Source organism: Siphateles boraxobius, unplaced genomic scaffold, assembly GCF_051911475.1.
Source record: "Siphateles boraxobius isolate OS27281-9 unplaced genomic scaffold, OSU_SipBor_1 8, whole genome shotgun sequence".
NCBI lineage: Eukaryota > Metazoa > Chordata > Actinopteri > Cypriniformes > Leuciscidae > Siphateles > Siphateles boraxobius.
Window position 1 is genome coordinate 14,172,045 of NW_027509208.1, and position 27,611 is coordinate 14,199,655.

At 35.2% G+C, this 27,611-nt stretch overlaps 1 protein-coding gene across 6 annotated transcripts in view; it reads right to left on the reverse strand.

Annotated features, from left to right (window-relative positions):
• tnfaip2a (tumor necrosis factor, alpha-induced protein 2a) overlaps positions 1-15,583 on the reverse strand; it is a 46,882-nt gene extending 31,299 nt beyond the window's left edge. For 2 of the 6 annotated variants that reach the window (XM_077219595.1, XM_077219596.1), the window contains exons 1-5: positions 15,478-15,582; positions 9,276-9,458; positions 1,976-2,122; positions 998-1,628; positions 760-874 (exon numbers count right to left, since the gene is read on the reverse strand). In XM_077219595.1, coding sequence (XP_077075710.1) covers positions 760-874; positions 998-1,628; positions 1,976-2,122; positions 9,276-9,458; positions 15,478-15,502 — 1,101 coding nt within the window. In that variant the 5' untranslated portion in view covers positions 15,503-15,582. Of the gene's footprint in view, positions 1-759; positions 875-997; positions 1,638-1,975; positions 2,123-9,275; positions 9,459-14,335; positions 14,422-15,477 lie in introns of all 6 variants that reach the window. The other 4 variants (XM_077219599.1, XM_077219598.1, XM_077219597.1 and 1 more) reach the window with 4 other exon arrangements.
• Between the last annotated feature and the right edge of the window lie 12,028 nt (positions 15,584-27,611).

The window sequence follows — 27,611 nt, forward strand, 5'->3', positions numbered from 1 at the left end:
CCTACAGTAAATGGATGCCTTGGTCTTTCTGATGTACTACATGCATTTGTGCTACTCCTGATAACGGGATGAATAGATTTGGTAGGCAGCCTCAAGTCATTGTGGTGTGGTGCATCGCATCAATGAACGCACCGAGGGCAAATGGTACAACCCCAAAGTTGTGATATTTTGCTAAATACAATAATACCAAGAATCTGTGATGTGACAAATCTCTTGAACCTTTATTCAATTGACAAAAGTACAAATATTTTCATTGGCCAAATTAATTGTATTTTGTAAATATGAACAAATTTTGATTTTGATGGCTGCAACACACTCCAAAAAAGTTCGAAACAGTCCACAATTGGCAGGTGAATTGGTAATAAGTGCGGCATCGTGATTGGGTATAAAAGGAACATTCACCATAGGCACGAAAAGGTAAAGGTGTAATGACACAGTGGTAAAAGTTGATGTGACAACGTTGTTTCACTGTTTTGCAACCATCACAAATCTAAATTTGTTTATATTTACAAAATACAATTGAGTTGGTCAGTGAAACCATTGAAAAATATTTTCTTTGTACTTTTGTCAGTTAAATAAAGGTTAAAGAGAAATTACAAATCACAGATTCCTGATTTTACGTTATTTTACAAAATGTCCCAACTTTTCTGGAAATGTGGTTGTTTAAGAATCTGTTAGATTATGCAATTGTGTTATTCTGAAATAAGTTTACTATTGATTTAACCATTTTCTAATAACATTAGTCATGTACTGAATGACCTCTTTGTATGAGAAGTACTGTTCCTCTAATCTCTTAAGATCTTCATCAGGTAACAAAGGTCCAATCGATGAATTGTTGATGTGCTCCTCTATTTCTTTGTGCTTCAATATATCTCTAAGAAAAAGCATATTAAAGAATATTAACATTTCTGAAACTGTGTTTGAAAATGTTGAATCATTTATAATTGAATTTAGGAAGTAATGGGTCATGATTTTGAAAATGCTAATTGGCACTTACTTTGGGTAGTAATTGACAATCCAACTCATTATATAGAGGCAATCCTCAAAATCAATACTGGATCTGGCCAGCTCTTGGAGTCTGGTGGAGAAGGTTTGATGGTAGAGTTGAGCATACGTTCTGCAGATGTCAAAGTCTGGTGGATAACATTCTCTCAGATTTCGGACCACTCTAAGCAGGTCTTTTTTTACTTGTTTGCCCATTCGAAACACCTCTCTCTTCAAGGAGGTAGACAGCTTGTCTACTTTATTCTCCTGTTCATCTGCAGTCTTCATTCGTTCCTCCACAACTATCTGGAGAAGATTGTCATGCATCTTTCTGCACTTTGTGGGCCTCCATATTGGACGCTGATCCACAGCCACTTCCGCCCAGCGTCTGTCTTGTTCCTCCTCTCGGAGTATTGAAGTCAAAGCACTCTTGAGTGTCTCCTGATTGTCCTCATTGAAAGAATCATGGATGGCCATCCTCAGTCGCAAAATAAAGATCTCATAGTCTGTCTGCAGCTTGTCCTCCACTTCTTCTGTCCAAGCCACTTCATTTGAACCGAAGAGACGTTCCTCAGCTTTCACAAGCTGCTGCTGTGCTTCAGCCAGACGGTTGTGTTCAAGGTTTCCATTAAAATCCAGGTCCACTGCAGTATCTGAGAAGACAATTCTGTTATATTCACAGCCAAGGACTCTTTAATATGACCCCTATATTTAGCAGCTGTATATTTTCATAAAAATCTGTTTAAACTCTCAGAGAAAAATATTTAATGAGAAATGAAGATAAAATGTATAAATGGGCATTTATATTGTTAAAAAAAAAAAAAAAAAAAAAAATATATATATATATATATATATATATATATATATATATATATATATATATATATATATATATATATATATATATATTGTTGGGTTTCTATAACCCAATTTTAAAACCCCTGTAAAATGGTTCCTGTAATTTTGATTTCATTAAAAGATTGTCTGTTACCTAGTGGAGTTTCGTGGGATTTTAAATTCTTCTGCCGTTTCATGAAGTCAGGAAGTTTCATTTTCATTTTGATTGCATGTTTCTGTCTTTCCTCTTCAGGATCACCAGGGGAATCTGCTATGCATTCAAAGGCATCAAGGTCCACAACTAAAGTGTAAATCAGAAATGAACAGATAAGAAACTTGCTTCATTTTCTCTAAATTACAAGATCTAATTAAAACTCTAGTTAATGGACTTTTTAATAGACTTCACTTCCGCTTGACGAAGTGGCTCCGCTAATGCACATAACTGGCACCCAAACCCTCCTGATAGTGCTACATAGCTGCTGAACAACACGAAAGAGGTACCACGACAGTGCAATATTAGCAGCATTTTATGATGCATGTAAAGCTAATGAGCAATATGCTGGTGTACTACTAGGTATTTCTGTTCAAATCCAACTTCCAAGTATAGCTGTAGTAGAGCTTTTCAAAAATAGGCTATGAACCTGTTTGCTGACTTCTGTGTGCCCAATACAACTGTCACGATCGCCAGGGCACTCCACCCTAGACTATTGTCATTCCCTCACAAACTACAAATCCCAGATCTCACTGCCTGTTCTCATCATGCTTGATTGTTCTCAGCTGGTTCTCATTACATTGTCAGTCTCTGCCTATCTAGGCCTGGTTCATTCTGTTATGCACTGCTCTAAGACACAAGGTTAAAGATCCAAATGCAGTATTTTATTCAAGGGCATTCCAAAGATGTAATCCAATAAACAATCCCAACAATAAGAGGGCACAGGCAAACAGGGACAACCAAGAAAAAAAAGAAAGAAAGAAAAAAGAAAGAAAAAAACAGGCAGAAAGGCAAAACCATAAACATGAAAACCAAAGACATAGCACTCTGAAATGCAGTGGATACACAAGACTTCAAAATGAACTACAAAAAAAAGTTTGATGAGACAAACTTTAAGTTGGCTTGAGAAAGCCGGACCAGAGAGTTTGAATAAGTTTAAAGTAGTTTGAAGTTTAAAGTAGTTTGAAGTTTGATAGATGGATTAGTTAGAAAGAAAGAATAGTTAGAAAGAAAGAAAACGATTGGTTAGAAAGATAGATAAATAATAGATAGATAGAAAGATTAGTGTAAATGAAAGAAAGATTAGTTAGAAAGAAAGATTAGTTAGAAAGTTGGATAGAAACAAAGAAAGATTAGTTAGAAAGAAAGAAAGAAAGATTAGTTAGAAAGAAAGAAAGATAGATTTGTTAGAATGAAAGAAAGATCGATTAGCGAGAAAGAAAGAAAGAAAGAAAGAAAGACAGATTAGTTAGAAAGATAGATAGAAACAAAGAAAGATTAGTTAGAAAGAAAGAAAGATTAGTTAGAAAGAAAGAAAGATAGATTTGTTAGAATGAAAGAAAGATAGATTAGTGAGAAAGAAAGAAAGAAAGAAAGAAAGACAGATTAGTTAGAAAGAAAGAAAGAGATTAGTTAGAAAGAAAAAAGATAGATTAGTTAGTAAGAAAGATAGACAGATTATTTAGAAAGAAAGATAGATAGATTAGTTAGAAAGAAAGATAGATAGATAGATAGATAGATTAGTTAGAAAGAAAGAGAAAAGATAGATTAGTTAGAAAGAAATATAGATTGATTAGTTAGAAAGAAAGATAAAAGATAGATTAGTTAGAAAGAAAGATAGATTAGTTAGAAAGAAAGATAGATAGATAAGTTAGAAAGAAAGATATATTACTTAGAAAGAAAGAACGATAGATTAGTTAGAAGGATAGATGGATTAGTTAGAAAGAAAAAAGATAGATTAGTTAGAAAGAAAGAAAGAAAGATTAATTAGAAAGAAAGATAGATTAGTTAGAAAGAAAGATAGATAGATTTGTTACAATGAAAGACAGATTAGTTAGAAAGAAAAAAGATAGATTAGTTAGAAAGAAAGAAAGAAAGATAGATTAGTTAGAAAGAAAGATAGATAGATAGATTAGTTAGAAAGAAAGATCGATAGATTAGTTAGAAAGAAAGATCGATAGATTAGTTAGAAAGAAAGATAGATAGATAGATTAGTTAGAAAGAAAGATAGATTAGTTAGAAAGAAAGATAGATTAGTTTGAAAGAAAGAACGATAGATTAGTTAGAAAGAAAGAAAGATTAGTTAGAAAGAAAGAAAGAAAGATTAGTTAGAAAGAAAGAAAGATTAGTTAGAAATAAATAAAGACTAGTTAGAAAGAAAGATTGATTTGTTAGAAAAAAAGAAAGATTAGTTATAAAGAAAGAAAGAAAGATTAGTCAGAAAGAAAGAAAGATAGATAGATTAGTTAGAAAGAAAGATAGATTAGTTAGAAAGAAAGAAAGATAGATTAGTTAGAAAGAAAGATAGATTAGTTAGAAAGAAAGAAAGATAGATTAGTTAGAAAGAAAGAAAGATAGATTAGTTACAAAGAAAGAAAGATAGATTAGTTAGAAAGAAAGATAGATTAGTTACAAAGAAAGAAAGATAGATTAGTTACAAAGAAAGAAAGATAGATTAGTTACAAAGAAAGAAAGATAGATTAGTTAGAAAGAAAGATAGATTAGTTAGAAAGAAAGATAGATTAGTTAGAAAGAAAGATAGATTAGTTAGAAAGAAAGATAGATTAGTTAGAAAGAAAGAAAGATTAGTTAGAAAGAAAGAAAGATTAGTTAGAAAGAAAGAAAGATTAGTTAGAAAGAAAGAAAGAAAGATAGATAGATTAGTTAGAAAGAAAGAAAGATTAGTTAGAAATAAATAAAGACTAGTTAGAAAGAAAGATTGATTTGTTAGAAAAAAAGAAAGATTAGTTATAAAGAAAGAAAGAAAGATTAGTCAGAAAGAAAGAAAGATAGATAGATTAGTTAGAAAGAAAGAAAGATAGATTAGTTAGAAAGAAAGTTAGATTAGTTAGAAAGAAAGAAAGAAAGATTAGTTAGAAACAAAGAAAGATACATAGATTAGTTAGAAAGAAAGAAAGAAAGATTAGTTAGAAAGAAAGAAAGATTAGTTAGAAAGAAAGGTAGATTAGATAGAAAGAAAGAAAGATTAGCTAGAAACAAAGAAAGATAGATAGATTAGTTAGAAAGAAAGATAGATTAGTTAGAAAGAAAGAGATTAGTTAGAAAGAAAGAGATTAGTTAGAAAGAAAGAAAGATAGATTAGTTAGAAAGAAAGAAAGATAGATTAGTTAGAAAGAAAGAAAGATAGATTAGTTAGAAAGAAAGAAAGATAGATTAGTTAGAAAGAAAGATAGATTAGAAAGAAAATAGATTAGTTAGAAAGAAAGAAAGATTAGTTAGAAAGAAAGATGGATTTGTCAGAAAGAAAGATGGATTAGTTAGAAAGAAAGAAAGATAGATTAGTTAGAAAGAAAGATAGATTAGTTAGAAAGAAACAAAGATTAGTTAGAAACAAAGAAAGATAGATAGATTAGTTACAAAGAAAGAACGATTAGTTAGAAACAAAGAAAGATGGATTAGTTAGAAAGAAAGATGGATTAGTTAGAAAGAAAGAAAGAAAGATGATTAGTTAGAAAGAAAGAAAGATTAGTTAGAAACAAAGAAAGATTAGTTAGAAAGAAATAAAGATTGATTTGTTAGAAAAAAAGAAAGATTAGTTAGAAAGAATGAAAAAGATTAGTTAGAAAGAAAGAAAGATAGATAGATTAGTTAGAGAGAAAGGTAGATTAGTTAGAAAGAAAGGTAGATTAGTTAGAAAGAAAGAAAGATAGATAGATTAGTTAGAAAGAAAGAAAGATAGATTACTTAGAAAGAAAGAAAGATAGATTAGTTAGAAAGAAAGAAAGATAGATAATTTAGAAACAAAGAAAGATAGATAGATTAGAAAGAAAGAAAGATTAGTTAGAAAGAAAGAAAGATTAGTTAGACAGAAAGAAAGAAAGATTAGTTAGAAAGAAAGAAAGAAAGAAAGATTAGTTAGAAAGAAAGATAGATGGATTAGTTAGAAGGAAAGAAAGATAGATAGATTAGTTAGAAAGAAAGAAAGATAGATTACTTAGAAAGAAAGAAAGATAGATTAGTTAGAAAGAAAGAAAGATAGATAGATTATTTAGAAACAAAGAAAGATAGATAGATTAGAAAGAAAGAAAGATTAGTTAGAAAGAAAGAAAGATTAGTTAGACAGAAAGAAAGAAAGATTAGTTAGAAAGAAAGAAAGAAAGAAAGATTAGTTAGAAAGAAAGATAGATGGATTAGTTAGAAGGAAATGTAGATTAGTTAGAAAGAAAGAAAGATAGATAGATTAGTTAGAAAGAAAGAAAGATAGATTAGTTAGAAAGAAAGAAAGATTAGTTAGAAAGAAAGAAAGAAAGATTAGTTAGAAAGAAAGAAAGAAAGATTAGTTAGAAAGAAAGAAAGAAAGAAAGAAAGAAAGAAATATTAGTTAGAGAAAGAAAGATAGATTAGTTAGAGAGAAAGATAGATTAGTAAGAAAGAAAGATAGATTAGTTAGAAACAAAGAAAGATAGATAGATTAGTTAGAAAGAAAGATAGATAGATTAATTAGAAAGAAAGAAAGATAGATTAGTTAGAAAGAAAGAAAGATTAGTTAGAAACAAAGAAAGATAGATAGATTAGTTAGAAACAAAGAAAGATAGATAGATTAGTTAGAAAGAAAGATAGATAGATTAATTAGAAAGAAAGATAGATAGATTAGTTAGAAAGAAAGAAAGATAGATTAGTTAGAAAGAAAGAAAGATTAGTTAGAAACCAAGAAAGATAGATAAGTTAGAAAGAAAGAAAGATTAGTTAGAAAGAAAGAAAGAAAGATTAGTTAGAAAGAAAGAAAGATTAGTTAGAAAGAAAGAAATATTAGTTAGAGAAAGAAAGATAGATTAGTTAGAGAGAAAGATAGATTAGTAAGAAAGAAAGATAGATTAGTTAGAAACAAAGAAAGATAGATAGATTAATTAGAAAGAAAGAAAGATAGATTAGTTAGAAAGAAAGAAAGATTAGTTAGAAACAAAGAAAGATTGATTAGTTAGAAAGAAAGAAAGTTAGATAAGTTAGAAAGAAAGAAAGAGAAGGAAAGATAGATTAGTTAGAAAGAAATAAAGAGAAGGAAAGATAGATTAGTTAGAAAGAAAGAAAGAAAGAGAGAGAAAGATAGATTAGTTAGAAAGAAAGAAAGATTAGTTAGAAACAAAGAAAGAAAGATTAGTTAGAAAGAAAGGAAGTTAGATAAGTTAGAAAGAAAGAAAGAGAAGGAAAGATCGATAAGTTAGAAAGAAAGAAAGAGAAGGAAAGATAGATTAGTTAGAAAGAAAGAAAGAAAGAGAGAGAAAGATAGATTAGTTAGAAAGAAAGAAAGATGGATTAGTTAGAAAAAAAGATAGATTAGTTAGAAAGAAAGAAAGAGAAAGAAAGATAGATAGATTAGTTAGAAAGAAAGATAGATTAAGTAGAAAGAAAGAAAGAAAGATTAGTTAGAAAGAAAGAAAGATAGATTAGTTAGAAAGAAAGAAAGATAGATTAGTTAGAAAGAAAGATAGATTAGTTAGAAAGAAAGAAAGATTAGTTAGAAAGAAAGAAAGATTAGTTAGAAAGAAAGAAAGAAAGAGAAGGAAAGATAGATTAGTTAGAAAGAAAGAAAGAGAAGGAAAGATAGATTAGTTAGAAAGAAAGAAAGAGAAGGAAAGATATATAAGTTAGAAAGAAAGAAAGAGAAGGAAAGATAGATTAGTTAGAAAGAAAGAAAGAGAGAGAAAGATAGATTAGTTAGAAAGAAAGAAAGAGAAAGATAGATAGATTAGTTAGAAAGAAAGATAGATTAAGTAGAAAGAAAGAAAGAAAGATTAGTTAGAAAGAAAGAAAGATAGATTAGTTAGAAAGAAAGATACATTAGTTAGAAAGAAAGAAAGATTAGTTAGAAAGAAAAATAGATAGATTAGTTAGAAAGAAAGATAGATAGATTAGTTAAAAAGAAAGAAAGATTAGTTAGAAAGAAATAAAGATTAGTTAGAAAGAAAGATGGATTAGTTAGAAAGAAAGAAAGAAAGAAAGAAAGAAAGAAAGAAAGATGGATTAGTTAGAAAGAAAGAAAGATAGATTAGTTAGAAAGAAAGAAAGATAGATTAGTTAGAAAGAAAGATAGATTAGTTAGAAAGAAAGAAAGATTAGTTAGAAAGAAAGATTAGTTAGAAAGAAAGAAAGAGAAGGAAAGATAGATTAGTTAGAAAGAAAGAAAGAGAAGGAAAGATAGATTAGTTAGAAAGAAAGAAAGAGAAGGAAAGATATATAAGTTAGAAAGAAAGAAAGAGAAGGAAAGATAGATTAGTTAGAAAGAAAGAAAGAGAGAGAAAGATAGATTAGTTAGAAAGAAAGAAAGATGGATTAGTTAGAAAGAAAGAAAGAGAAAGAAAGATAGATAGATTAGTTAGAAAGAAAGATAGATTAAGTAGAAAGAAAGAAAGAAAGATTAGTTAGAAAGAAAGAAAGATAGATTAGTTAGAAAGAAAGATAGATTAGTTAGAAAGAAAGAAAGAAAGATTAGTTAGAAAGAAAAATAGATAGATTAGTTAGAAAGATAGATAGATTAGTTAAAAAGAAAGAAAGATTAGTTAGAAAGAAATAAAGATTAGTTAGAAAGAAAGATGGATTAGTTAGAAAGAAAGAAAGAAAGAAAGAAAGATGGATTAGTTAGAAAGAAAGATTAGTTAGAAAGAAAGATAGCTTAGTTAGAAAGAAAGAAAGAAAGAAAGAAAGAAAAATTAGTTAGAAAGAAAAAAGATTAGTTAGAAAGAAAGAAATATTATTAGATAGATAGATAGATAGCCACCGTAGCCTTGGCTCAATTTGAACTGTTACAATGAAAGTCAATGGGATTTTTATGGTTTTTAATATTTATTTTTAAGAAAACGGAAAGTCAAATCAGTCTGAAAAGATATAGCAACTCGAGTCAGAACAGTCTGAAGGTCTGACCCGAGTTTGGAGTTTGTAGAGTTAAAACTCTAGGAGGAGTTAGAGTCAGAAAATTTTGGTTAAGAAAAAGAAGAAGAAGTTTAAATAGGATTTCTGTAAGTTGGCTTTCACAAGCCAACTTAATGACAGAATGAGCCAGGCTTATATAGGCAGAGACTGGCGAGGTAATGAGAACCAGAACAACACAATAGTGCAATCTACAAACAGAATAGGGTGTTTAAATAGTGCTAATGATCTGTAAATGAAAATCCAAACTGAGCTTTACTAACTTATAATTTCATAAATGGAACTTAGCAATGTTGACAACAAGATGACACATAAAAACAAAACAAACCAAATAAACATGCACAATCTGCTATTTTACCTAATTGTGTTTCTGGGCTGAGAGCATCTTCAGATTTGAAATTCTTCTTGAGTTTCATAAAGTTTTTCGGTTTTATATTTTTTGGTATTTTGAGAATGTGCTTTTTTTTCTGACATTGTGCTTCGGGATCTTCATCAGGTATGCCATCATTGCTTCTGATTTCCTCACAAATGTCAAGGTCTTCTGAAAGCAAAGAGTACACAACAGTGAATGTACAAATTAAAAGTAAATTCTATAACTAAACTAAATCTAATAATCAAAATTGAATTCTTCAAAGAAATGTAATACTTTGAAGAATTTAATCCTTTGTCTGAATATGGTGTGTAAGTGTCCCAATGTTGTTTAATCTGTCAGGATGTGCTACCATACTAAAAATGTTGTAATTACCGTGATGATTCTGAACTGTAAAAAGCCTTTCAAGAGCTTGGAATTACAATTTGTAAACTTAAACGGTACGACTTGTAGGCTACCATGTGGCCGCTGTGACTACTGCAGATTTAAGGTGTGTTTGTCTGAAGCAAAATGTATAGAAGAAAGTTCTTCTATACTCTTTGCTTGAGCACCACTGTGCAGACCGGTGTATGACTTTAAAGTATCGCGAGAGCGATTCGAAAGCATACAGAACTTTATTACGGTAATTAGGACTAAGCGTGAATGCAGCACAAGGTGAAGGTTTGTGATTGTTTAGCGTGGGGTTAGGGGTTTGTATTTATTTTTGTGTTATAGGCAATTTCCTAAGGAAATCTTTAGAATTGACAGGGGGGGGCTAGTTTAGTTTGGGGAAAACACATACACTACTAATAGCACACAAACCGTATTCACGGCAGCCAGAGGGGTCAAGTAACGAAGTACAAATAGGCTACTTCGTTATCTTAAGTAGAATTTGGGGTATCTATACTTTACTGGGGTAATTATTTTTCAGCCGACTTTTTACTTCTACTCCTTACATTTTCACGCAATTATCTGTACTTTCTACTTTCAAAAATTGTCTCGTTACTACCATCTCATTACGGCTTGTTGTCATTCCGGAATCCTCCCTTTGGTGGGGGGGGAGGTCATGATGCCAATGGGGGGGGGGGCAATGACATACATTTTTGTCATTGGTTGTTGCGTTAAATCTTACCCATGGGGGTTTTGGCAGCAATGACATACATTTTTGTCATTGGTTGTTGCGTTAAATCTTACCCAGATACAATAGTGCTATTTTCTGATTGGCTATTGTGTAGCTCGGCGAAAAACACGAGAGGGGACTCGCTTGATTCCTTTCTGCCGGTTCCACAGCGGCGCGGCCAGAGTTTTGGGCGCTGCGGCATATTAAATATATTACGAATAGTTTTTCAGCATGAGAAATACAATGTGTGGCGGGAGAGCTTGACAAAAGACCGAAATGAGTGACTGTCACGCTCAATGCGTGACACTTGAGAGCCCTGCGGACTGCACACGGTTACTGTAATAGATCTGAGTCCCGCCTCATTGTACACACATCGCTAAACTGATTGGCTTTGTGTTTTCTTTCTAAATTGTGAGAGCATAGACATAATAAATACGTCTATGTGTGAGAGACTGTAGTTACATTTGGTTGTGCGAAGCGGCAAGAAACTCCTCAGAAGGAAACCTAGAGATGCGGTAGCGACGGAGAAATCAACAGTTTTCTGCTCAAGATAGAATACGGGGCAAAACCATAGGGCAAAACGCGTACAATATTGATTTGGGGACAGCCGTTTTTATAATATACTGTATGACAATCGCGGGATAAGTGGCAAAGATAATCGTTAGTGTGTGTGTGTGTTAGAGAGAGAGAGAGAGATTGTGTGTGTGTGTGTGTGTGTGTGTGAGAGAGAGAGAGAGAGAGAGAGAGAGAGAGTGTGTGTGTGTGTGTGTGTGTGTGTGTGTGTGTGTGAGAGAGAGACAGTGCGAGAGAAGAGAGAGTGTGTGTGAGAGAGAAGAGAAGAGAGTGTGTTAGCTTGTGTGTGTGAGAGAGAGAGAAAGAGAGAGTGAGAGAGTGTGTGTGTTAGTGGGTGAGAGAGTGAGTGTGTGTGTGTGTGTGTGTGTGTGTGTGTGTGCAACCCTACATTATAGGGTCAAAATATCCCAGCAAAGATGGCAATAATTATCTGAAATCCTTGTCCTTGTGGGGATTTTTTTTTTGGAAAACAGCTTATAAACAGACTAAGTAAAAATGCAGAAAGTTTTCTGTGATAGGGGATTCTATCTTCTGCTTCATGAAACACGTTAATGCTCAGTAGTACACATGGTTCTTTTTGCATTGTACTAAAATTGAAATTGAAATAAAACTGAAATTAATTTTCTATGGGCATATGCGGCTGAAACAGGTAGCCTAGTGCATCCCAAATTTTTCAACATTAACATTATAATGTAACATTATAGTCATGGCCATCAGAAAAAGTTTTTTTTGAGGAGGTGGGGTAGTACACTATAGGCCCCTGTGGCGCGGCCTAAGCTTTTGTCCTTAATGGCATTTTTTTCCTTACATTACTTTTACTTTTATACTTTAAGTAGTTTTGAAACCATTACTTTTACACTTTTACTTGAGTAAAAAGCTTGAGTTGATACTTCAACTTCTACAGAAGTCTTTTTAAACCCTAGTATCTATACTTCTACTTGATTAATGAATGTGAACACCTCTGACGGCAGCGCCATCTTTGATTTTTAACGGGAATGAAAGCGAGGCTGTGAGGGATAGACATAGATCTCTTCAGTGGGTTGTGCTGTTATTTAGCTGTTAGAGTTAGCATTTCATTGCCAGTAGCACTTAGCACCGGCCTGAGAATAAATCATGTATGCCTCATATCAGCATGCTACATGCGATTTCATCAGATTTCATTTCCTTCAAGAAGCAAATTTTCTGTTGCCTGTAGGAAAGCGTTTTTTTGTTTCATTTTTATTGCTACTTTTCAGAGCATCTTTCACTCCTCTTAAGTGGACACGATGAGCTATAGGAGATGCATCGATCCATGTGACAGGTACATTCATAACAGGTGGGTGCAATGTTTGGGCCTTCAGCATGCTCAGGTTGACTGTCAACACACTGCGATAGCTTGCGTTTGAAAGTTTTGCTCTTAAGGCTCGCCTCCGTTCTGAGGAAAGAAGGGCACTCGTCTAACCTCCGCCATTCCGTTTCTGCGGTGTCCGAGATGCAGCACGAGACGGACGCTTGGGGTTACAATTACGAGCCGGAGCACATTGAGGGTAAGCAGATGGAATATTCTCCTTTTCTCTTTCTCCCCGGGCCACTTGAAAGCATTTGACGATCGCTGCGCGGACCCCGTTGTTTTTGTCAATAATGATTTGCGGCCTATAGCCCGGAAGCTCGTAATTCGATTTATTTCGGTTGTGGAGGGGTTTGATGATGATGTGCTGTCTGAAGCGGCCTTTGATTCTGAGGACGCTTAAATGCATGGGTAATTTGTGCAGTTCTCTCCCTACAAGCGGACAGGAGAAACGCAATTTCCCCATCTCATAACGAGTTATAGGATGTGGTTACACGTGCTGTAGACAAGCTGGGGCTAGAATGGGATTGCGAGGCAACTCAAAATCAGGCCCAGTCAAAACTGGATGACCAATTTTTGACCAGGCACTCCCCAGCCCAGCCATGTAGGCCTCTCACCTTCTTCCAAGACCTCCACCATGAGGTTTTGATGTCTTGGAAACAGCCATTTTCGGCGCTCTTTATTAATCCCACTGCTGCTGACTTTGCCACTGTTTCCAGTATGGCAGAGTACGGTTTCTCAGTGATGCTGGTCGTGGAAGAGACTCTAGCTGCCAATCTCGCACTTCAGCCCCGACTTGGAAGTCACGGCCCCTGCTGGCATCCAAGACATGTAGGATTACTTCCGCTTTCGTCTGGAAATCTTTAATGGCCGCTGGACTGGTGGCAGCCACTCTTCATTCTTTGGCCGTGCTCCAAGCTTATCAAGCAGACTTGCTTAAGGAGCTGGACGAGGGAGAGGGCCTGAAATTTCAGGCAGTGAAACAACAGTCTGCTGTTTTTTGCCAGCTCATCCCACGCAGGTCTAGGGAGGCCGAGCTGCAACCGCCTTCAGCTCGTTCACACTAGTCTTTTCTGTATCGCCCCCGTGAGGTGCAACGAAGTGAGCCATCGCCTATGGAACCCCCTTGCAGAGACTGGGGTCCTAGGACTTGTCCAATTGTTTGCTCGGGGCAACGCAAATGGATAGATCTGAGTTTGACAGCCAAGGCCTCTCATTTTTTTTTCAGGTTCCCATCAGCAGTTCCTGATTCCTTCGCTCGTCCTTGGATCCCAGGCCCTCCATTGGAGATTTTGGATGACCCGCGCAAGTGTATTCGCCTCTCTCATTGTGGCGTCCTGGCTCTGGTCTTAACTGTCTAATGCAATGACTCAGATTCTCTATGCGTTCCAGCCTTCAGAGTTTGTGGAAAAGCCCTAGGGTCATGTGCGCATGTCATGTGCTGTCGATGTGGTGGCTCCTGTTTTAAAGGTTCCCGCCACTCATGTGCCTCGGGGCCATATACAGAGAGCTCAGTCTACAACGTTAAGATCATAAAATGTGGTCTCTCCACATGTGCTTGAGGCGCCAGAGGCACTCTTCAATCAGAGGATGTATTGGTACTGTACCTGTGGTTTGGTAGGTTCCAAAAATGGAACGATTAAGGCCATACCTTTCAATATGTGCTTCGTAGATTTCATAGAAATCTAATGAAATAGCACACGTAGCACACTGTTATGAAGCATACCTGACATTCTCGGGGCAGGACAAAGCGCTACTGGCCAATGAAATGGCATGACGGTATAAGGGTTTCAGACATTTGTCACACCGAAGGTGCTCCCATAGCGATGGCTTCGCAGCGTCTCATTCCTTATTCAGGGAACCAAGGTTACATACGTAAACGAGACGTTTTTTGGATTGTTCTGCTGGCGAAACACTAAAAATATCTTTCCAAGAAATTTCAGTAGAGAAAAAACTCCAGACAACATGAACTTTATAAGTGAAAATTATAAGTGATCTAGGAGCTTTATACATCTTTTTTTTTTTTACAGAAGATGCCACTGAAAATACCTCACTGCTCACAGATGTCTCACAGCCTCGCTTTCATTCCTGTCATGTCGCTACTCTGAATGTCATGGCTGTTTTTCCGACATAGCCTACAACAAAATGTATGTGATCATGCATTTTATTATGGACAACGTCAAAAACACACCTTTTATCGTTAAAATGGATGGAAAAGGCTGGAGATGCTTTTTTTTAAATGCAAAATGTAGATGGAAACGATTGTGTGTGAGTTTGTGCTCGCTCTGTCACGGTTAATGGATTCACTGACTCGCCCTCGCTGTGTGTGTGCGCGTGGGCGTATAGCTCATCAGCCTGGCTCTTTAGCGCGGCTGATGAGTTGATCTGTGCTAGCTGTTTTGAAAGAGAAGTCCGTTTATTTCCTCTTTAATAAATACTTTGTGTAACTCGCATTTGAAACCTTCTGTCTTCCTTACATCAGTCATGATACGCGAGAGTGAAGGCGTAATGTGTATGGCCGCTGTCATATGTGCTGAATGCTCCTGAAAGTTGTATCTTAAACTAATTATGGGCTACAATTAGAAAATAAGAAGATGATTAGTAGAAAATAACAGTTATTCTCAATCGGTTCTGAATAAAAGCCGTCCTGCTCTTTCTGGTAGAGAGAGAGAAAGAGGGAGAGAGAGGCTCCAAATTTAATATGAGTTATAAATAATGCTAAAATAAGTTGGTTTTCTCTGACTTCTAATGGTGTAAAAAGGTGCAAGATATAAATTCTTACAAAACTGGTCAAAACCACATTTCGAGATTCAGATAACCTATTGGGTCTGAATTGTCATTTCACGACTTGACATTCAATGTCTAAATAATACAAGCCTTTTCACTTGTTTTTTCGTGCGCCACATGTCAGCAGCACCACAGACATAAGCGGGGCAAATGCCCAGTTACTGTCTATTGTGCATATGAACAACTTGTATCCTAGTAATCTTTTAAGAATTTTGCCGACGCCAGCCCAGTAGTCTATAGCGATGACATTGCATGATTTCTTAAATGCAGGGGTGTTGCACATAGGCTAGGTATTAAACTACCCAGACATCAAGAAAAGCTTTAATTCATGCCCACTTGCATTAAAAAATGAAACATTTCAGAATAGGATGGTGTATGTCATGAATGCTATAGATTTGTCTTACCTTTCCTCATTTTCCTAAGCAGCATTATACAGTATTTAATGCAGCTGAAAGCAGCCAAGTGTGTTCAGACTTTCTTTCAGCTTTCAGTGTCTCCTCTGTGTGTGTGGAGCTGTGGGGTCTCAGCTCTTTATATAGGCAGCTGGTGTGGATCATGTGATCTAGTGGAAATTTTTTGACTCCCAGAGAAAGACCTTATGCTTTGATTGTTTATGTTCCAATTTGGTAAACATTGCATGTTTTCATTTAAATCTTGATTGCTACAGCCAGCTTCCTGGACTTCAAATATAATGAATACAAATAATAATATTCTAATTATTCTTCTGACATGACTCATGTCTGATAACTCATGAATGAGTCTAACAATGCCATTTACATGTTCTTGTTTTTTGCTCTCTCTCTTAATTTTAACTTTAAACAGGCATTAATCACAAGCATCCCTTTTTGACTAGCTTTGGGTTCCCAAAATTACCCAGATTTGGTTGTTTTGAATGCAGCATTTTTGTTTTACTGATTGGACACTGGATTTAGGTCAGTCTTTAGAAATGGCCTTTGAATTGTTGTATTGTAAGTAGCATTACTATTGTGCTGTAAATGTAAGCTATTGAGAGTTTGTGCTGCAATCTGATTTAGACAATTTTTTTAACAGCATTAACAATGAAAAACACAATAGCAAACTTTAAATGGATAGTTCACCCACAAATATATATATTTTTTGTCATCATGTACTACCCTCATGTTGTTCTAAACCAAAGCTGTATGAGTTTCTTTCTATTGTTGAACACAAATTAAGATATTTTAAGGAATGCTGGGAACCAGACAGTAGATGGTGGCCTTTGACTTCCATATATTTTATTTTTTTTCTGCTATGGAAGTAAATGGCTACTGTCAACTGTCTGGTTCTCTGCATTCTTTAAAATATCTACTTGAGAAACCACGTGTTTTCTCTCTTGCACTCCGAGTTTCTTCTTACAGCTGCTTACAAATAGGCCAGTACTTATATGCTATTGTCACAAAACAAAATAGTAGCCTATAATATAAAAAATTACCCTTTTTTCCTAGTTTGCACATGCTTTAGTTTATAGTCTATTCATAGTCCCCCCTTCTGTTTCATCAGCATTGGTCACAGCCATTACAGTTTCTCGGAAACCTTTTGGTTTCTCTGGAAATGCTCTCACTGCTGCCTCCAGAGGTTTCCAGAGTGGATGGACATTCAAATGTAGGAAAAGTTTACATTCTGTAGTATGGGGGTTTATGTTAATGAAATGAATGATTACTCCCAATATAGAATAATCTAATGACAGCTGATAACTGATATTTTGGTAAATACATTTAAATAAAACAATCCAGACTACACATTTGATATTTAATGAATGAATGAATTTGATGAACATCAAAACTGTCATTCATCCTGGATAAGTCAGGTGTTATTTCAGGGAAGCTTTGGACTGCATTTACAATATAAATAAATGAGATGAGAAACAATGGCCAATTGTTAATGACCGCAGTCTACTATGTATGGCATCAGTTGGACAGTGACATCTAGTGGATTTGAAGTGTTGATTGTAATTCACGAGGTCAGTAGCCTAGTTCCCCTTAAAACGTGCAATTGTTCAAATTAACAGAGGCAAAAAACATATAAGTTTTATAGGTACGAAGTTAAGTGTTCTGTTAAGTGTTCAATAATTATCAAATATAAAGGATGCTTGTGTAGTGGGTCAGGATAGCTACGCTGTTCCACAGATGTATTCCTCCTTCAAGCAGGGCTTTTAAAAGGTGAGCTGAATTAATTCTAAACATATGATTTTATTTTTATTTACAAATCAAATTCATGGTAATGAACAACTCTCACCTTCTGCATGGTGTCACACTGGTATTTAGCTCAGAATGCTTATATTTAGCTCAAAATGAATTACAAAATGTAAAAGCACAACAAAAACAATGAGCAAATGTTATTTAGACATTTGTTTTTATTCTTTTTAGTGACCATTTTCTTTGTATCTGTCTTTTTAGAAGAGTCAAATACAAGTTTAAGTGCATCTTTGCAGTGCTGTTCGACTTTTATTGTGATTTTTTAATGTCTTGTATCTCTGAGCATCATGTGACCTTACCCGAAAACTACAAATTTGAGTGATTGTAAAACTATGTTCAGTATGGACTTTACACTTTTTAGAAGCCTAAAGATTTATACTTTTTTGGTCCAATTTGAACGAATTGATTGTTTACTGCTAAATATGCTTTTTCATAATTTGTAAGCCACTGAAAAATAATGTTAGACAGTGACATCTAGTGGATAAAACGTGCTGGCCTGTCTATTTTATTTTGACATACCGCATGAGGTCACTAGTTCACTTTAAAATTATCAGGTGAACGTAATTATGATCAAATAAAGCCACAGAAATAAGGTTTTATGAAGTGTGTTGGAGTGATTTGGCGAAACAACAAATAATGAAAAGCATACACACTATACTTATAATTTACACTATTGCATAGATTTCAAAGGCTCTTTATGTGGTTATCAAAGACTCTATACTGTTTAACTGTAACATTATATTTAGGCCTATGGAAAATTGCTCCCTTCTAGATCTTATTGAAAGGGGGTGCCTGGGGAGTTCGTCATGAGCAAATATGACACGTGCATTACACCTTCATGTGAATCGCCTCAGACCTCGTTCATAACCGATGACAAATTGTTTTGGCCGCTTGAAGACTGCTGCACATGTTAGCTAGCGGGGGCTAATCTGTAGTCATCATCTGCTCATTCACATTCACCACACAAAATAAAACAGCATATTTAAAGGGTAACTAAACACTAAAACACCTTTTTTTTAGTTAATTATCTGTAAGAATGGAGCTTCATAAATGCTGTTCATTGATTCGAGTACATTTTTTGACATTTGGGTATAATGTGTTATAATTTTCAAATATATGGTGTAAAAACGTCTGAGTGCTGCCCTCTTCAGGTTAAACGGAAAGCTCCTGCAGTAGGGGTACTCTCTGACGTGGAATACTCTCTGACGTCACTCCGTCATGCCCTTGATGCGAGGTCACCACGCCCTTGGCAGTCCCTGGTATAAAAGCATCTGGTTCCGTCAAAACTACTGTAGCGAGTCAGGAGTTGGAATTACAAGTATTGAAAACGATCAGGATAGATACTGTATATATTAGGATCTAGTTAGCATAGCATTTATATAGTTATTTAGATTATTTTGTGTAGCCTAGGTAGTTAATCTCGCCTATCGCTCCAGTGTGCAACCTGCATTTTACGTGGGATTGCTTCTCCAACGCAATGGAGGTGGAAATGGGCTTCTCCACACAGCTCGCGATGCCAAACGTTGCTCTTCATACCTCTTCCTGCATGAACTCCACCACCGCAGCGGCGTCATGATGTGAGTGAGCATATATTTTTAATCACAATTTATGTTCCTTCTTATTAGGCTAAAGTTAATCCTTTGGTGTCGACAAACACGCCGGCGCGATTTGCTGATTATTTTTTTCACATAGCAGCAAAATATAATGAACGTAATAGTAATAATAATCCTGGAAAAAATTACCTCAAAATTACTGAATATAAGGCTATGTTTACACGGAAACGATCTGAAGAGAAAACGCAAAAGTGGCGTTGCGTTATCACTTTTTATTCTGCGTTTAGACGAGCGTTATAGGGGGGAAATCCGCGTGCATATGGTGACGCAAAAGTGTGTGAAATTCGATGTAGTATGCACTCCAGGCGGCTAGGTGGCAATGTGAAGCACTGCGACACAACAACACCAATATCTGAGAATATTTTGTACAACTGCTGAAAAGACTCTTGTGTTTAATATTAAACACGTACGCGACGAGAGCCACAGTGAGCAGATTTGCGTTTTTACTGTTTAGATGGGAACGCGACGGTGGATCGTTTTTAAGATTTCCACTCTGGAGGGTGGTTTCACTTTTTTGCGTTTTTAAGCCTCCAAAACGCCGTCGCCGTGTAAACGAAAGGCACATCCGATAAAATATTTTTACGTTTTCACCCAGAATCGTTCTCGTGTAAACAGGGCCTAAGAATAATCGGATGCCGATCGCGATGCGGGAGTCAAGACCAGAGGTTTGAGCTGGTGTCCACAGACAGTTCACCCTCCTCCACTTCAGGTGAAGGTGGGGGAGAAAAGTTCTCGACTTCAAATGACCGCTCTGTTACAAAGCTACTTGCGTCACTCCATTTTAGCTAGTTTGACAGCAGCTGTCACTGCGGGTCTCAGGAGCACGCCCCAGCCCCCGACCCCCCCCCCCCCCCCCCCCCCCCCCGCTCAGTCCCGCCCTCAGTTCGTTCCCTCTATCTCCGCTGGGCTCTGCCCACTTATTGCCAGTGGGTGGTGTCAGGCTTTGACCAGGGGTTTATTTACCCTTTAAGGGCACCTGCTGTCACAACAAATAGTGGGTGCTTGATGAATAAAATGAATGTAACTCATGGGCTACTGTTTGGGGGATGATGCTGATCTAGTCATATTCAACATAGTTAAAGTTTAGTCCACCCTTGTGTAAAAGACTCACACTTTTAGCATATTTACTGAAATAATAGGTTACTTTAAAAGAATGTACTTAAAGGAGAACTCCGGCGCAAAATGAACCTGGTGTGTAATAACACATTGGTACCAAGTCGCTAGTTAATACCACTAACAAGGCTCAAAATAGCCCCACACTAACACGCTAGCTTAATGAGGGTCTCTACATACAAACCGAAGCACTGAAAACTTTCTAAGTCTACAGACAGTTTAATAATAATATACTTTATAAAGACAGTACCATCGCGGAGCCATCTTTGGGAAACAGTCTCGACCAGTCGAACCACGAACGCCCTGCTACGAGCTGAACTGTGACTTGGAATCTCACAGTTCAGCTCACTTAGCACGGCGTTAGTGGTTCGACTGGTCGAGACTGTTTCCCAAAGATGGCTTCTGCCTGTATACGCGATGGTACTATCTTTATAAAGTATATTATTATTAAACTGTCTGTACACTTACAAAGTTCTCAGTGCTTCGGTTTGCATGTAGAGACCCTCATTAAGCTACCGTGTTAGTGTGGGGCTATTTGAGCCTTGTTAGTGGTATTAACTAGCGATTTCTTTTTACTTATTATATGCCCCATATACTAGCGTTATAAGCTAAACAGTTTTTAGAGATAAAACTCTTTACACTCGATTACCATGAAAACAAATCCCAGAGAACATCGACTCGGTACCAATGTGTTATTACACACCAGGTTCATTTTGCGCCGGAGTTCTCCTTTAACCGAATGTAATGTTTTCAGACCCCTAATTGCCTGTTGCAATTTTAATCAAAATGGATTATAGGTTAAATTTAATTAGCTGACATTTAGAGTGATATTTTGACCCACTTGTAGGACTTAAGTAGCCTACATCTTTATGTAACTTCATCCTTATATTATCTTTGAAATAAAGTGTATTGCTAACAAAAGTGAAAAAACTAAAATATAACTGGCATTTCTTTTGAAACTATAGCAAGTGTTTACATATATAGCCTATGTAATTATACATAATGATCAATTTGCAATTTAGTACATTTAAAATATATTAACTTTAAATGTAGGCCTAATATCAAATAGGCTAACACACTGCGGTTAAAATAATAAAGTACAAAGTACATTTACATGTGCTTTACGTTAGATCACATCACACATCAAAATGTGTGTACTTCTTTAAAGCACAGCAACATACTTTTTGAAAGTGTACACTTGACTTTGTGTTATGGTGCATTTCAATTAATATTATCTGTAAGTTCAGTATTTTTAAATACAGTCTACTTATTTTGTTCATGTTGAATTGCAAAACACTTTTTCTGCTATTGAGGTTGATTACAGGTAGAGACAGGTTTATGGTTAGGTTTAACGGTGGGGTAAGGGAGGTAGTTTAATTATACATTACTGAAATGAATAATTACATAAATTAGTTATACAGCTGTAATTACATGCGGGTATTTTTAAATATAAGTTCAATGTAAAATTGACACAATAAGTACATTGTATTAAATTATTAAATGTTAGCACATTGTTAAAAGACACTTAAAATAAAGAGGGGCCAATACACATGTAAGATCTCAAGCACACTACAAGTGTACATTCAATACAATTAAGCACACTCTTTAATAAGGTTAGTATAACTTTCATTACATATAAATAAAATTGAGCCTGTTTCAGTGAACTGCAGTTAATCAGCACATAATAAACATTTAGCCATGATATCCACATGATAAAAGCTCCTCACATGAGAGGTCACAATGTTTATGATGCATGATGGTCATTGATAAGGCCTGTGCATAATGCCTCTCTTTCTCTCCGAGTGGAGGATGGTGGTGTCAGCTCAGAGCTGATGACACACAGGAAGTTTGTTGATGCTCCTCTGATGAGAGTCGTTTCGGTCTTGGTCAAATGTTAGAGTTCAAGATTTGGTCCTTTACCTTACACAGAGGTGGGCACAAATACATCAAAAACTATTTTGTTACAAAATACAAATACTGGCTCATAAAATGTAACAAAATAAAATACAAAATACTGATGTGAAAAATGTATTTAAATAAAATACAAGTAATTAGTATTTTGAAAATACAAAAATACTCCCACAATAATCTTAAGTCTTTTTATTACTGAAAGGTCAATAACACAAATAGTAGCAATAACACAAATATGAGACATGTGTAAATTAAAAATGGCGAAGAAGCTAAATAAAAAAGTATGGGCATTTCACTAAATCTCTACAGGGCCTGAAATAGCTCCCTCTGACGTAAATGTCATGTATAGCTAAGTTCACATCAATGGTGTGGTAGGCTGCCCTTAATAGCAAAACATGTTTGATGTAAGCTACGTAGCCATATTATCACCGTTACTCTACTCGTGCCTTAAAGGACAAGTTCGGTATTTTACACTTAAAGCCCTGTTTTAAGATCGTTTCTGATGAAATAGAATGGTTAAGATTAAAATTTGGACAAATGCTGCTGTCCCGAGAATTTTCGGTTTCTGTGTTAGCACCCTCATAACATCCAATTAGAACATTTAGAACATCCAATACAAGTCAATGGAGTTGGACAACAACTATGATAAAACCTGTTGGAAAGCATATTTTGCAGCGATTTTTGTGTAAAAATAACAGACCGAGAATTTTCGTCACAAAATCAAAATTCCATTTTAATCATAATATATATGATTAATCATATTAATCATAATATGTGTGGGTTTGTTTAACAAACGAGACTCTAACTGCCCTGACCCTGTGTGCCTTTTCCATAGTAGATTCGCGCTGCGTGCGCAATTACTGAAAAACAATAGGATTGATGATTATTTTATATAAAAAAATCAATATGAATATTTCTCATGTAAAATGTTTAAAAAACGTGTAAAATTGCAGATGGTGAACGTTATATTGTGAACGCTTTACTTGCTTAGCATGGAGATTTCAGTGGAGTTACGACAGACACGCTGTTTCATAATTGGTAGGGCCTATGATGTCCTTTTATGAATGACAACACAGTGCATTGATCTCATAAGGCACAATTATTTTCTCTATAATGCTGTTCAGTGTGCAATATGTGTGTGTGTAGACTGTATATTTTTCACAAAACACTTTACCTTAAAGGGTTAGTTCACCCAAAAATGAAAATTATGTCATTAATGACTCACCCTCATGTCGTTCCAAGCCCGTACGACATCCGTTCATCTTCGGAACACAGTTTAAGATATTTTAGATTCAGTCCGAGAGTTTTCTGTACCTCCATTGAAAATCTATGTACGGTAACTGTCCTTGTCCAGAAAGGCAATAAAGACATCATCAAAGTAGTCCACGTGACCTCAGTGGGTTAGTTAGAATTTTTTGAAGCATCGAAAATACATTTTGTTCCAAAAATAACAAAAACGATGACTTTATTCAGCATTGTATTCTCTTCCGGTTCTGTTGTCAATCCGCGTTCACGAGGCCAGTGACGCTGCTGACGTGTTATCTGGTGCATCCGTGTATTCGGGTTCAAATAAATATGTCTGGTTAAAAAAAAATGCAAGTCTTCCCCTGTGTCGAAATCCTTAGACATGTTTGCAAAGATTGTTTTGTTTACAGCGGGCGTCTCCCTCAGACTGTAAACAGAACCAGAAGAGAATACAATGCTGAATAAAGTCGTTGTTTTTGTTATTTTTGGAACAAAATGTATTTTCGATGCTTCAAAAAATTCTAACTAACCCCCTGAGGTCACGTGGACTACTTTGATGATGTCTTTATTGCCTTTCTGGACAAGGACAGTATACCGTACATAGATTTTCAATGGAGGGACAAAAAGCTCTCGGACTGAATCTAAAATATCTTAAACTGTGTTCCGAAGATGAACGGAGGTCTTACGGGCTTGGAACGACATGAGGGTGAGTCATTAATGACATCATTTTCATTTTTGGGTGAACTAACCCTTTAATGCCGTTTTTAAGAGTTCAAAACTCATTCACTTCTTGGAGGGAGCCCGGTCTACAGGGTGTCACGTGATTTTCGTGCATCTAACCTGGACATTGCCATTGCCAACATCAGACCGAAAATATGGCAAAATCATTTACTATGGTGATTTTTTAAAAGTATTTAAGTATTTGAAATACTCCAAATACACTCCCTCAAAAAATGTAAATTTTTCCACACCTGCAAAATACAAATTACAAAATACACTAAAGTAATTAAATACGTATTTAAAATAAATTTAATTGAAATACTGCCCATGTCTGACCTTACATAAGGTTCATCCCAGTCTTTATTTGTGCTGCAGAGGAAAATGAGGGCTGTTTTAAGTTGTATTTGCAAGTTGAAATATGGAAACCTAATTATATATTAGGTAAAAATATATCATTTGGTAAATCATAATTATGAGATGAAAAAAAACAAATGATGGGATACTTAGTCATTATTATGAGGTAGAAAATATATTAAATAAATACATTTAAAATGTATTTAAAAATTATATTAAAAACAATAAAATTAAAAATCGTAATTTTGACTCTTTTAATAATAATTTTATGTCATAATTACTTTTTTTGCCATAATTATGATTTACCAAAGCATTCTTTTTTCTGATAGAAATGGTCACATGTTGGCTTCCAAAACTATAGGCTATCCAGATGCTTTCTTGCCAAGCAAGATACTGAGGTCGACTGAAGTGACTAACAATAAATTACCCAAATGCAGGCACTTAATAAGACAGGTAACACTGAAACAGAAAGCTTAATTTTGAATGTCATTAAGGAAAAGCTATTTTATTTTATTTTGATTCCCTTATTACTTAATGATACTGAATTTACATTTAAAAAAAAATCACAATCGGACACTTTCTGTTGCAGAATAAATTAATCTGGCAATTCTTGAACTTTTTAGTGTATGGTGGGGTTAACATATAGTTAAGGGGGGGAAGGTAACTCCAAATCAGCAACATAAATTCATCAACTAACCATTCAGAGACGTCCTGTTGCATTTTACATGTTGTCACTTCTTCTTGAGTCTCTCCATCTTTGTCTGACTCTGTTTTAACATTAAAGGCAGAACAGTTTCCATCATTTTAGTGTGTCTGCGCGAGGTAATCGCAGCTGCTAACACACAAGAGCTTTTGAAACCCCGCCCTCTGAGGCAGCTCATTTGCATTTAAAGGGCCAGGCACAAAACGGTGCGTTTTGCTAACCCTCAAAAAGTGACAACTTTAACATGCTATATAAAAATATCTGTGGGGTATTTTGTGCTAAAACTTCACACACACACTCTGGGGACATCAGAGATTTATTTTACATTTTGTGAAAAGGGCATTTTATCACCCCTTTAAACCATGCTGAAGATATTCAGAATTTGCTGTGTAATATTTTTTTGTTGCTGTTTATCCAACAACATGGATCACAGTCACAGATATACTAACAGTCATAAGTTGAGTAAGGAACATTTTTAAAATGGTTTTAGAAAGTCTCTTAAGGCTGCATTTATTTAATTAAATATAATTTGAAAATACCATAAAAACAGTAATATTATAAAATAGTATTACAAAGTTTTCAGCAAGATTGTTCTAGTTTTCAGTGTCACATGATCCTTCAGAAATATTTCCGTAATACGGAGCCCATAAAGGGACGTGGTGGTGAAAAAAAAAATTAGGATTGGAGATTTCTTTTAAAAAATCTTTTGCGTTCCCTCGCAAAACTTTTGCGTTCCCCCTTAGAAACTTTGCGTTCCCTCGCAAAGATATTTGCGTTCCCACGCAAAAGTTTTGCGTTCCCTCGCAAAACCTGTTGTGAGCTCGGACAAACACTTCCTGTTTAATGTTCCGCTGGCAGTGCTTCAGAGCTCCTTACGTTAATGGAGCGTTTCATAGTGTTTGAACTTGGACTCAAATATAAAGAAATACGGTTAGTGCTTAACTAACGGAACTTCCCGGATCAATATTCTTGAGCTAAACGTTGTTAAAACACAAACGACACCTATTTACAATCACAGTAACCTAGACAACGAGCTACAACCCAATTTTCCTCAAAACGAGCTTTATAATATAGGCTAATTAGGCTATCTTTATGTGCAGGCGGCTGAGAGACAAATCAAGGGCCATCTGCAAAGTGCAATATAACCCAACAAACGACTACAGCATCAACTCATATTCAAAAATACAAAAATAGCCATTAACTTCAATGTTACAAACTGTAGTGCCACCCAATTCAGCTTACACATCAATGGTGACCCACTGGCCATACTACACTGCTTTTGCACATTTTATATTATGAAAAAAATTCAATAACTCCACTGTAACACACCAAATTTAGTTCACACATCACTGCTCTAATATTGGTTATACAACACTTTGTCTTCCAAATGCATAACTGTAAATGTAACTCTTTTATCCAAAGGTATACATTCACATTCTTATGAGTTCTTGCTCTTCCCTGGGAATCGAACCTATGACCTTGGTATTGCATGCACCAACGCTCTACTGTTTGAGCTACAGGAAAGCTAGTATGGGAAGTAATCGCACATAAAAAATAAGTAGGCCTATTATTTACACAAAATTATATTGGTACTGTGCGCAGCTAGTTACAATCATAGCTTATGCATTATATTTGCTTACTGAATTGCGATGGGATTACACATAACAGTGTGAAGTTATTGATTTTATTTCATAAAAAATCATAACAACTATGCTTTTTTTTAAATCAAACTAAGTATTGTAGTATAACCAGCAGGAGAGCGGTGATGTGTGAACTGAATTTGGCCACAATGTCATAGTGAAGCTATAGAATATGTTTAATAATATAAAATGTGCAGATGGGTTTGGGATTTGAACTTTGCAGACGGCCCCTTATTTGGACTTGTCTCTAAATCGGCTGTTTAGAGATAAATTTATTTTATGAGGAGAATTAGCTCGTTGTCTAGGTTACTGTGATTGTAAATAGGTGTCGTTTGTGTTTTAACAACGTCTAGCTCAAGAATATTGATCCGGGAAGTTCGAATAGCCTATTTGAATATTGCCAGCATTTCTTTATATTTGAGTCCAAGTTCAAACACTATGAAACGCTCCATTAACGTACGGAGCTCTGAAGCACTGCCAGCGGAACATTAAACAGGAAGTGTCTGTCCGAGCTCACAACAGGGTTTGCGTGGGAACGCAAATATCTTTGCGAGGGAACGCAAAAGTTTTGCGAGGGAACGCAAAGTTTCTCGGGGGAACGCAAACGTTTTGCGAGGGAACGCAAAAGATTTTTTAAAAAAAATTCTCCCATCCTAAATTTTTTTTGCCACCACCACGTCCCTTTAGGGGCTCCGTACCTGATATGATGCTCAAGAAATTTTTTTTATTATAAATGTGGAAAACAGTTGTGCTGCTTAACATTTGTATGGACACATGACAATTTTTTTTCAGGATTCTATGATGAATATAAACTTCAGAATAACAGCATTTATTTTATATAGATTTTTTTGGTAACATTATCAATTACTTTATTTTCACATTTGGTCAATTTAATGAATCCTTGCTGAATAAAAAAATAAATAATAATAATGCACTGACCCCAAACTTCAGTAGTGTCAAGGGTGGTTGGAGGTAAACAGAAGTTGAAAATGAAGAATAAGGTTCCAACACGAGTTTAATATCAAT